The sequence below is a fragment of the Lathyrus oleraceus genome, chromosome 6 (genome assembly GCF_024323335.1).
Source record: "Lathyrus oleraceus cultivar Zhongwan6 chromosome 6, CAAS_Psat_ZW6_1.0, whole genome shotgun sequence".
NCBI classification, from domain to species: Eukaryota; Viridiplantae; Streptophyta; class Magnoliopsida; order Fabales; family Fabaceae; genus Lathyrus; species Lathyrus oleraceus.
Window position 1 is genome coordinate 371,846,781 of NC_066584.1, and position 12,145 is coordinate 371,858,925.

The 12,145-nt window shown below is 34.4% G+C and overlaps 2 protein-coding genes across 2 annotated transcripts; one reads left to right on the forward strand and one right to left on the reverse strand.

Annotated features, from left to right (window-relative positions):
* The first annotated feature begins 3,859 nt into the window (after positions 1-3,859).
* Positions 3,860-6,363, forward strand: LOC127091048 (probable LRR receptor-like serine/threonine-protein kinase RKF3). Its single transcript, XM_051029563.1, has one exon. The coding sequence runs from the start codon at positions 4,259-4,261 to the stop codon at positions 6,176-6,178; it is 1,920 nt and encodes a 639-aa protein (XP_050885520.1). The 5' UTR covers positions 3,860-4,258; the 3' UTR covers positions 6,179-6,363.
* A 390-nt stretch (positions 6,364-6,753) lies between these two features.
* On the reverse strand, positions 6,754-9,934 carry LOC127091049 (uncharacterized). Its single transcript, XM_051029564.1, has 4 exons — positions 8,663-9,934; positions 7,578-7,785; positions 7,343-7,472; positions 6,754-7,237 (listed from the first exon to the last, which is right to left on the reverse strand). The coding sequence occupies exons 1-4, from the start codon at positions 9,478-9,480 to the stop codon at positions 6,960-6,962; spliced, it is 1,434 nt and encodes a 477-aa protein (XP_050885521.1). The 5' UTR covers positions 9,481-9,934; the 3' UTR covers positions 6,754-6,959.
* Positions 9,935-12,145: the final 2,211 nt, after the last annotated feature.

Sequence of the window (12,145 nt, forward strand, 5' to 3'; positions counted from 1 at the left end):
GATCTTTAGGAACATGTTACCTATAACATGCTCTGATGCCAAATGTAAGTATTGAGTGCAATCTAAGAGAGAGGGGGGGGGGAGGTGAATCAGATTTTCTTGTATTTTAGACTTTTTAAGTGATGGTTCTTAAGTTCTTATTTTTCCGAAAATAAGGGTATGACCTTTGAATGAAAGTGTGGAATTTAAATGCAAAAAACTAAAGAACACAATGATGTATACTAGTTCCTCATGCCAACCAAGAGTGCATCTAGTCCTCTCAACTCCTGAGAGAGATTTTCACTATTGTTAAATCTTTGTACAAGCCTCATATCAAGACTCCTCATACAATCTTCTATCAATAACAAAGAAGCATAACACTTCCTTGATTTCATAAACACAAAACTTATGATGGACTTTGAATCACCCTGATTCAAAGGACCTTCTTCAACAATCACCAAAACACTTTGATGATCACAAAATCCAGAAAGCACGCTACTTTATGTTTACAAAACAAGTCACCACATACTTGGTGATTAAAATATAACTTTTGAACAAATATGAATATATGATAAAAGTTGTTGCACTTGAATCAATTTCTATATAGAGATTGATTTTCCCTTCCCATGAACAATTCAAATATAACACATCTAAATTGCTCAAAAACGTTTCTTATAAATACGAAAGTTATGCCGAAAAAAATTAATGTAAAACAAATTTTAATTGATGTAACAATTTGAGTGAAAGAGGTTAATTTAAATCTAAAAGATCTGGTTTAAATAGAAGATGAAATATCTCTTTAAACAATGGCAATATTTAATGAAAATGACCATGATTCATGTAGCAATGATTTGGAAAGGGTATGATGAATCATTGCATTGAACAAGTATCATAAAAGTTTCATAATTTTCAAAAAGTATCAGGTGTAACCGGTTGTACTTTTGAAAAATGCATTGAAAATATGAACATTGCAAACCATGTAACTTGTTGCAAAATTTTGTCAACGGGTTGCACTTTTAAAAAATGCCTTAAAAAGACTTAGACAGACCCAAAATGAAATCGATTGTACCTTTTATGCAACCGGTTGCATTAAGTGTAAAAAGTTTAGACATAGTTAAAATGCAATCGATTGCACTATTTATACAACTGTTTGCATACATAGAAAACCATATTTTTCACTTTGAAACTTCATGAAATGAAAGTGTAATGAAAAGGAATGTTTGGAAAACTTTAGTGCATAATGATATGAATTTTCTTAAGCATTTAAATATTATATAAACATTTGAATTTCCATTAAAGTATCTTGACCAAACATCCAATCTTTTTAATTCCAAAGTTCATGTAACTATATTCTTTGATTGCAATCTTTTTCTTATTTGGTCTTTCTTCCAAGATAGGCTTTTGTCTTCATTAAAAGAAAGCTAATAAGAATGAACACATATTCTTAATAATCTCCCTTTTTGATGATGACAAGTAACAAATCTTTACCGTCCATTTATAAAGTAAAAATGGTTCAAGACATTTCCAAATCATCAATCCACATGAAATATTAGTGATCCATTCGAAACTCTCACTAGTCAATTAAAACATGAATGCCACAACTATCCATCATGGATGCAAAGTGTTGAAAAATTTAAACGTAACATATAGAAAACCATGATAATGAAAGCAAGAGCATGAAAATATTTCAAGGTTGGTTTCTTAATATAATATTTTCTCTAGTAATTCATTGTTAAAAATGTTTAATGTTAGTTAGGAAAACTAGAAAGTAACTTGTTAATGTTAGTTGTAGTTGTATCAAGTAAAATATGTAATATTGTTGTTATTGTTATTGTTAAAATTTAGTACTTAACGATTCTATTAATTTTGTTTATTTGTTGTTGTTGTTGTTGTTGTTGAGATTTAATGTTTAAAGATTCCATGAATTTTGTTGTTGTTGTTTTTGTTGTTGAAATTTAATGTTTAAGGATTCTATTGAGTTTGTTGTTGGTGTTGTTGGTGTGTTGTTGTTGACGATGATGAGGAAGATTTATAATTTGTCAACAAATTGGATATTTTGCAGATTAAAACGAAAAAAATAGGTTAAAACTAAAATTTTGTAAATAGGAAGTAAAAAGCAGCGCAATTTTAAAAATCTAAAAAATGTCGTTGTTGGGGATCGAGCTCATGACCAATCCCACTTTTTCCATTGACTATTCAAAAACCTAGGGTAAAGTGGCAGGTTTTCATGTCGCCCTTCGTTACCTTGCATGTGTACCCGAGGTTATATCCCCTCCACGTTCGAGGTGAAATGGAGTTACTTGTAGTATTGGTAAGTATGCATTAAAACATCATAAGTGAAACTAGTATGCATGATAGTTGTCTTATTGATACTGTTATGGATCCCAACGCCAAACTTCTTTCGGGTCAGGGGGGCCATTGAAAGACCTAGGAAGGTATCAACGTCTTTTGGGTAGACTCAATTATCTTACAATGACCAGATTTGATACTACATTTACAGTGAGCATTGTGAGTCAATTTTTGAACGCTCCTGGTAATAGTCATTGGAACGCGGTTATTCGGATTCTCAAATATATAAAGAACGCATCAGGAAGATGACTATTATAAGAAGGTAAGTGTGATACTAAAATCACTTGTTATTCAGATGTTGACTGGGTCGGATCATCGTCTAGTAGGAGGTTCACTTTTGGATATTATGTTCTTATTGGAGGAAATATGATCTCATGGAGAAGCAAGAAATAAAACACAATTGCACTATCTAACAATGAAGTTGAATACCGTGACATGTCAACAGTCTCAAAGGAGCTTGCATGGCTTAAAATTGTACTCTTAGAGTTTAGGTTGGAAGGTCTTCAAGACACAAAACTCATATGCGACAATCAAGTGATACTCCACGTTGCATCCAATTCGATTTTCCATAAACGAACCAATGACATAGAAATAGACTGTCATTATGTAAGAGTCGAAGTACTTTAAGGAGAAATTATCACAAATTCCATCAAATCAGAAGATCAATTGACTGATGTGTCCACTAAATCTCTCAAAGATATATAATTCAACTTGAGGAAAAATGTTAATAATAAATTAGAATCAATTACCATCGATTTATATTAATTGTATTACTTTATTATATACCACCCATATGACCAAAGTATACACTTAGTATAATTTCATTAGACCATAACATTATTACAAAAATATATAATTATAATATTAATATATCCAATTTTTATACTATTTTTTTCAAACGCCTTTATATTTAATTTATTTTAAAATCTTTAATTTAAAATTCTTTACATTAAAAACATGAGATTAATTACTATACACTGTTAGTGTAAAAAGTTTTACACAATCGATTAATCACCATTACCCGTTTGCATTACTTTATAGATTTTTAAAATAAAAGTCAAACTTATTTCAACATTCAACTGCTGTGATTAACTGACGGTGTAAAATTCTGTTACACTGTTAGTGTATTTCAATTAAATCCTAAAAATATATAATATATAAATTTTGATAAATCTTGCAATATATAGTATTAAATATGACATTGATCAATAATATCTAGTCATTAAATATCATGATCTTAATCACGTACGCAATACATGCTCTTTGCTTAGCCCGAGTTTGTTACTATGTATGAATCAAGATATCAAATTTTAGCCATCAAAAAACACTACTACCTCCATTTCATTATATAGGCCCTTTAGGGAAAAAAAATAATACACTAAGTTATAAAAAGTACACGTGCTTGTTTAACTATGAAGATGGTGATTTAAAATTACGAGGGGAGTTTAAATTCAAGCAAAAGCAACCCTACTAGAATGCTTGTTTATTTATTAGTCAAGTAAATTAATGCAGCATCCTACACTTAGTTTGGTGAGTATGTTCTAGATGATTGAATGAAAACAAATACATTTGATTATAAAGTTGCAGTAGTAATAGTAACAAGAGAGAGAGCGATAGATTCATCTATGATCCATGTATCACTTATTAGTCAAACCACAAAAAACTTTGTCTTGTTTCACAGTAAACATACAAACAGCAGCCTTTCTAGTTTCTATTACATACGTACTCTGTCTGTCTGTCTCTCTTCATTATTTCTTCTTTTTGGCCTTGTCTTCTTTTAGCAACAACAACATCGTTGAAAACAACAATATCTTATCACCACCACACCACCACTAACTACCTCCACCAATCTCATTCATTTTCACATTCACATTCACATTCACATACATAACATAACACCATCATCATCATCATCATCATCGTCGTCATTATGAACATCTTCATCTTCCTCTTCGCCACCTTATTAACAACTCTCCCTCACCCTTCTCTCTCTGCCACGTGTCCTCTCAACTTCACACTCCTAACAATCCTCACCGGCGCCGCCTCAACACCACCGTCTTCCTTCACTTCAACTCCATGTCAATTCGTTCACCAGGCCCTCCGCCTCGTCCAATCCGACTACCTCCGCCGCACCGACTTCTTCCTCCCTCCGTTAAACTCCTCCATCCCATGCTGGAACTCTTTCCAATCCTACATCAACCAGTTCGCTCCGAAATTCGACATTCGTTCCTCTTGCGGCTTCCAAACGAATTGGATCTCACAAGGTTGCGTCAACGTCACTACAAAACAACAATTTGAATCAATCATTCCTCAATCCGCAATTCTCAACATGCAATCCAATTGTAACCAATCAATTGAAGATAATTCTCCCTGTGCTCTTTGTACAACTAGTTTATCTGGTTTGCCTCCTCTTGGTCAATCCATCGGTAACCTCTCTGATTGCATTGGTTACCCTTCCATCTACGCTGCTGCTTTTTCAAATCAATTTGGACCGTCGGATCCTGGTACTGCTAAGTGTTTGTTTGCCCTTGATTTCACCTCTGGAAGTTCTTCTGGTAATAAGAAAAAGGTTGTTGTTATTGTTGTGTCAGTTGTTTCTGCTTTGGTTCTTTTGTTGATAATTATAGGGGTTTGGGTTTATTGGAAATTTAATGATAAGGCAATTGGGGATGATAAGGATCATGGTGTTAATATCGGTGAGGCGGGTTCGGTTTCTGGGTTGGAAACAATGGATCATAGTACTACTTTAATTAGATTCAGTGTTGACGATATTAAGAAGGCGACAAAGAATTTTCATAGAGATAATATAATTGGGAAAGGGGGTTATGGAAATGTGTATAAAGGGCTATTGTCGGATGGAAGTGAAGTTGCTTTCAAGAGGTTTAAGAATTGTTCTGCGGCTGGTGATTCTAGTTTCACTCACGAGGTTCAAGTTATTGCTAGTGTTAGGCATGTGAATCTTGTTGCTTTGAGAGGTTATTGTAGTGCGACGACACGTTTAGAGGGTTATCAGAGGATTATTGTTTGTGATTTGATGAAAAATGGGAGTCTTCATGATCATTTGTTTGGTTCTATTGGGGCGAAACTTAGTTGGCCGGTTCGTCAGAAGATTGCGCTTGGAACTGCTAGGGGATTAGCTTATTTGCATTACGGAGCTCAACCTGCTATCATTCATAGGGATATTAAAGCGAATAATATACTTTTGGATGATAAGTTTGAAGCTAAGGTCGCTGATTTTGGACTTGCAAAGTTTAATCCTGAAGGAATGACTCATATGAGTACAAGGGTGGCTGGAACTATGGGATATGTTGCGCCCGAGTATGCTTTGTATGGACAATTAACAGAAAGGAGTGACGTGTTTAGTTTTGGTGTTGTGCTTCTTGAGCTATTGAGTGGACGAAAGGCTCTTCAAACGAACGATGATGGACAACCTTCTGCTTTGACTGATTGGGCTTGGTCGTTAGTTAGAACGGGAAAGGCGTTGGATGTTATTGAAGATGGGATGCCAGAACAAGGTTCAAATCAAGTTCTTGAGAAGTATGTGTTGATTGCTGTGCTTTGTTCTCATCCACAGTTATATGCTAGGCCAACAATGGATCAGGTTGTTAAAATGATGGAGACTGATGATGAACTAGTTCCATCGATACCTGGACGGCCGATTCCTCTTGTTGCTGCGAGGCTTGATATTGAGAGATCTATAAGCAGTAGTGGCGGCTCCGGTCAGCTATCTAGTCCAACGGGTTATCAATCATTCACTTTAGAAATGGGAAGTGAACGCTATTCTTCTAGTCATTTAAGGGAAGAAAGAAGCTCAGCCTCTAGGATTTTGAGTTCGGATTTGGATGAGTGACGGCATCATTTGATTGTACATTTAGATTATAGATTGTATGTTTATTGAAGCTACCATTTTCTGCTACATACGTATAGTGTCACGCCAAATGTACAGATTTTGATTCTTATTTTTTGAGATTTTACTTGGTGGCAGGGGTATGATCAAGTTTTGCTGATTTGAGTATATATCAGTGTATTGTATCATTTTAAGAATCTGCAGTTTGGTATTGTCAAGTTAGCGACACAACACATCGTAGACAGCAATAATAATTTGGGAAAATAAAAGTATATCTGAGTCATGTCTAACATGTTAGCTTGTGTTGTGAATAAATCCAGGCTGCCATCATTTACAATTATTGGGTTGTCATGTTCTTTGATAACTTGGCATTTATATTGACTTGATTTTCTGTTATTATTTTAGTATTAGTATTATGCAAGGGCAACTACTACTAGTGCCATAACCAAGCTGGCTGGGCTAATAATATATCAGACAGATACACAGATTGCTTTAGGTTGAAGTAACAGATAAGATTTCAAGTTTGGTGGCTCATTGTAAAATAATAGTTTTATGTGAATTTTGTGGACATTGTCAAAGAAGGGGAAGCAAATCACTCTGTAGATTTTGGAATTTGTTAATCAAAACTCAGGCTATACAAATTGAAAAAAGAAAAAGTTACACATTACACTCACTCTTTTCTTTCATATTCTTCTAATTCAATTTGAAGAATGTTGTATAACATAAGATTAGGAAGTAGAAACAAAACAAATACACTCATCTAAACTGCGGAGGAACAAACAATTCAATATACTTCTCCGTTGTGTGTTTTCCAAATACCTTTTGACGGAGTCGAATGTGTTATTCTTACAATTTTCTGTCTATGTTGTTGCGGTTTCTTTGTCACGTTTTCTTGAGAATTGTTATTTACCTTGATCATCACATCAACTTTCACTATGTGATGATCTGATGTCCCTTTGGACGAAAGGACTAAGTAGGAACCAGGAACAAACTTATACGGCGAATTCGATGATGATAATATGTAATCTACCCGAGTTCCATACTTGCATGTCCCTTGCACACCTGCATAATATTTAAGATTTTAGGGGAAAAAATAGTATGATAATAACAAAGTTGAACTTAACTATTATGTTAATAGATTATGAACTTTCATAGTTGTATGCATACTTTGTCCTTTGGCAATCATTACAACCGATTCATATTCCCCTGCATAATCTTTAGAATCTGTATAATCTTTACTCTTGAGATGTTTCATCACTTCAACCTTTGGTGTTGGCTTTCCCATCTCTTCATAGTACTATCGCAAAGAAACCAAGACAGAAATTCTATTTTTATTTTCTTCGAAGACCAAATAGTAAAAAAAAGGCGAAAAATGAATCGATAATCTATTGGATATATATACCTTTACAATATCTGTCCATCTTTCTTGCGAGTAATCGGATTCATCGAGTGAATTAAGTCCTCCAGCTAAGATGTGAGGCTCGTCGTTCGTTTGGATTATTGCGTTTATCTGCTTCATCCGCCAATTCTCGTCGAGATGATCGAGGTGAGTGCAGTAAAAGTTTAGCTCACCTGCTTCAGGTACATCTATAGTTGCCTTCAAAACATTCCTAGACCAAAAAATAACAACTTTTTTCACGTCACATTCTCTCAAGTTGCTGATCAATCATATTCTCTAAGTCCCACAATTTCAATACTAAGTTTGTTCAATTGTTTCTAGCTTGTTGCTTTCACAAGATGGATTTTCAATCAATATTTCTGTAGTTTTCTAATGAGTGTTCATTAGCAAGATATACCTTTGGAGTAAAGTAAGAAACTTATTCTCAATCTATAAGCAAAGTATTATAAGCACAAACCGATATATCTGATTTATATAAATCAGATACGTCGGTTATTCGATAAATATAAAAAAAAATATTGATTTATAATAGTAGTCGGAGAAAGTGGGATGAATGAATCCTCTGTGTCGCGGCGGTATACAGCTACTATTACAGTTGGCACATTGACAATGGCATGTAGAAGAAAACAAGTAAAGTGCAAAAATATATGCGGAGTAGTTGCAGGATTTTCCTTGATCTAATATTTTTGCACTTTTGAGTAAAGCTATGTATGTAACAACATGGAGGACGTCATAACTTAATCATTTGTTGTTCCGACTAATAAAAAAAAATTCAATGTGTTAGTTCAAAAGTTCTTTTTATATAGAAAAAGTTTTGGAATAATTGGTGACTTTATGACCAGAAAAGCAATTAATTATTTTCTCTTTCTCATGCAATGGGCCGGTCAAGCACGGTGAAGCTTCCACAAAAGCAAAAAGATTTTCTCTCCTAACTAAATGGATTATATGAGAACCAAACGCAATTAAAGAAACTAAATCTATCAACTAAATTGACTTAATAACACTTTCACCATTGTACAAGAAAGGGAAAAATAACATTTATGAGCACTAAAAAGTTGGTAAAAAAAGTGATTAAAGTTAGTTAAAACCTGATATCTGTATGATCAAAGATTTTGTGGGCATTCCATCGCTTAATAGGCCATTTAGACAAAACCGCGTTACCATATTCCGGCGCCCAGCTTTCTGCAAACACATAGTTCATACCTAAAGCCGCCGCTAAATCCGACAATGGCGTCATTCCATTTTCTTCTTCCGCTTTCACATCTTGCAATCCCAATACATCTGCATCCACTTCTCTCAACACATCCACCAACGTCCTCCCACTCCGAACACTTCCCCAATTGCTACTCGTCGACGCCCTTTCGTGTTCCGAGAAACTCGATTGTCTACTTCTTAGCAACGATATCTCGTTATCCGGTAAATTGATGGAGACTCTTGTTTTTGATTTTATGTTGTTTTGTTGTTGAGAATGGGATGATCCAAATTGTGGTTGAGTTTGTTTCAGTATGCTTTTTGGTCTGTCGTTTGTTGAATTCGATCGAGAATTTAGCTCGAAGGATTTGCTGTATTTTAAAGCGATGTCGTTTTCGTCTTCGAATGTTGTTGTTTTGGGAAGAGTTGGTGGTGCCATTGAGAAAAGTGCGGCGTTGAAAGTAGCGACCCGGATTTTTTTCTCGGTTTTTGGATGAAGTGCTGATGAAAAATTTGAGCTTGTTTCGTTTTGAGGTGTTGGGTCGTGGTTGTTTAATTTGTCGATTACGACGGTTACTTTGGATTTCGAGCGGGGTTGAATTGGACAGCGGAGATGGGAGAGGAAGCGGCGGAGATTCTTGTTGAGGAGTTTGAGCATGATGGAGAAATGGGTGTGGGTGTGGGTGGGAAGAGGGTCTTGGTTTGTGGAGATCATAAGAGAAGGTGAGAGAATGGTGAAGATGAAGAAATGGTAAGAGATGTTTTCAAGTCTTGTTTTGTGTTTGTGTTTATGTTTTGTGAGTGGGAGTGAAAGAGCTAATGGAATAGTGGCTTGGAAGGAAAATGTGAAATGAATGAGATGGATTAGATTATAGGACTAGTTGAAAGATTGCTTTGTCTTATGAGGTAGAGTAGAAAAGGGGAAGGAGCCTTCTTGGAAATGAGTTGGTGAAAGTTCATATTCCCTTTCTTCTTTCTTCTTTCTCTTTTTTGTCTTGTAATAGTTTAGTTAGATTTTGAGGAAGATGCTATTATTCAATCAAACGACAAGAAGAAAAATAAAATGAGAGATGCTTATGGCCAAGGTTTTAAAATATGGTCTACGACCGCGAAAACTACCACGATAAAATGGTATTAAAAGGTGCATATATGATTACTATTATTACCACTTTTATGTTCGTACTGCAACGATTGCAATCAGTATCGTGAGGTTTGTAAAAATCTTGGTTATGGCTAATGTCATGCTCTTCAACTGCTCCGAAAAAAGGGTTATGTATTTGATCTCATTACATTAATTTTCATTGAAAAAAGTTGAAATTGGACAAACAAATCCAAGTGAGTGACTTGAGCTAAATTGGCACAAAGCTTTCACACTAGTGAATTGTAGCAATTGTTTGTAAATAAAAATATTCTTAATAGTTTTCCTTGTTTGACTAAAAAACAGAAGAAATTAAAGTAATGATAATTAATTAGGCAACAACTTGAGGCCCACCAAATGAAAGTGAGATACTTGTTTTGGAACTCATCTTCACAAGAATTCCGCCGTTTCTATCTCCAATGTGAATCTACAATTACCGTTTTACTATTGCTATAATGACACGAGAGCTTCAATTATTTATTATTTGTGAGATATAAATCCAATCGTTTATGAGTTGGAATTGGGACCATATATGATAAATTATCAACTTGGGAAGGTGTGGAAATGGATTATGGATGTAACACAATGCAAATGCATTGGGCAAGAGTAGGTACTAATTGCGGTGGGGTTACCTTCCTCTTTTTTCTTTTTGCTCATAAATTGTAAGTTTTCATAAAATAAGTAAGATAGAATATTATCATTTTCAACTTTTGAGTTCTATGTGCCTAATGGTAATGAATACTATAAAAACCATCTATTTTGAAATGTACCCTACACACTCAACATTGAGCAGTAACACCAGCTAAGGAATATCATATTGTCATGATAGAATGCAATAAAACATTTATTCATGATGAATTGTTGTCACTAAAAATATCACGATAGAAAATAAGAGTGGAAGGGAAAAAAGACACGAGGAATGGTCTCTTGAGAGAGTAAGTATAGGCTATGGCCATTCTTGTCGTTGTTGCATAATAATACTAATTGTGTGAAAGTGTGAGTTTTATGTTAGAGAAACTAGTGAAGGCGAAAAACTTGACGTCAGAAAGTAGGTATGCACTAAATTCGATTATCTAAAAATAAGAGATATTTTTTGACAGAAAAAAGAAAACACATTGATGATAAGTGGGTCTATCGAATGTCAAATGCTAATTTGTGTTGTGTCGCATAGTTGGATGCAGTTATGGCTGATGGAACTTGGAAGTTCTTTAATTTTGTAAGAGTTTAAATAATCTTGTAATCTAGCTATAAGAAGTCAATTATCAACCAAAATGATTAACTTTAATCGACCAAAATGATTAACTTTAAGTTTATTAAGGTAACCTTTCTTTTATAGATTTATAAATGTTTCACATAGGTTCTCCGGAAATAAAAATACTAAAATTTAATTTTTGAATATTTTATGATTCACATGAATAAGTATTCGAAAATAAAAATATCAAAATCTAATTTTTAGATATTTTTTAGAAAAATGATTTGATGTCTCTAAAAATATTTAAAAAAATACTTTAGGGATGAGTGAACCTACAAAGTTAATACATCAACGTTCAAATCAGTTATAGAGTTAAAAATGAGTGTATTAAAAAAATGAAAATCATAAAAGAAAAAACAAATCTTTAAATCTCACGTGTGTTGAATATATACGTTGGATAATTTCAAGTGGGGTGTGTGTGTGGTTGGATCCTCGCATTGGGCATTTGGCCAGTCCATAACAAGTGCCATCAAGACTATCCAAGTGTTTGCTAGTCGGGAAGTCTTCCAAAGTTGTGGCAAGGATCTATCTAACGCGTCCGATCACAGCAAGAAGCGAGAAATTCATGGAGCAATTACATAAGTAGTGGGGAACAAGCGCATTAAATGTATTTTTTACATTGAAACCTCTCACTGACTTTTCGGGTGCATGACTTTATGCTCGTGGGTTAGGGCATGGTTTTCTCACCTAGGGCATTTGAGTATTGTCTGAATTACTTATATTTCCAAAGAGAGATTGAACCATCACCATTAGATTTTCTCTCCACTTCTAATTTGGATCGTTGATTTGTTGTTTATTTCATTATTAAAAGTTGACCCCTCTTTCAAACTTCTTTTTTGCTTTGTTTATCATCCGAAGTCTCCTCCTTTTCCCCGAGCTCACTATTTTGTTCTTGCACTCCGAAAACTTTAGTCGTTCAACGAATTTTCATAGCGGATCATTCTTTCCACAGATCTTTTCTCCCCAAGGTATGTCTTCATCTTCCTTCTA

Bases quoted from the DNA above. Each gene is read 5' to 3' on its own strand.
- LOC127091049 (XM_051029564.1), bottom strand. From the start codon at position 9,480: ATGATCTCCACAAACCAAGACCCTCTTCCCACCCACACCCACACCCAT. The intron at 7,786-8,662 runs GTTTTAACTAAC...TTTTTGGTCTAG, and splicing joins TTTGATCATACAGATATCAG to GAATGTTTTGAAGGCAACTA. The intron at 7,473-7,577 runs GTATATATATCC...TCTTTGCGATAG, and splicing joins GATGGACAGATATTGTAAAG to TACTATGAAGAGATGGGAAA.
- LOC127091048 (XM_051029563.1), top strand. From the start codon at position 4,259: ATGAACATCTTCATCTTCCTCTTCGCCACCTTATTAACAACTCTCCCT.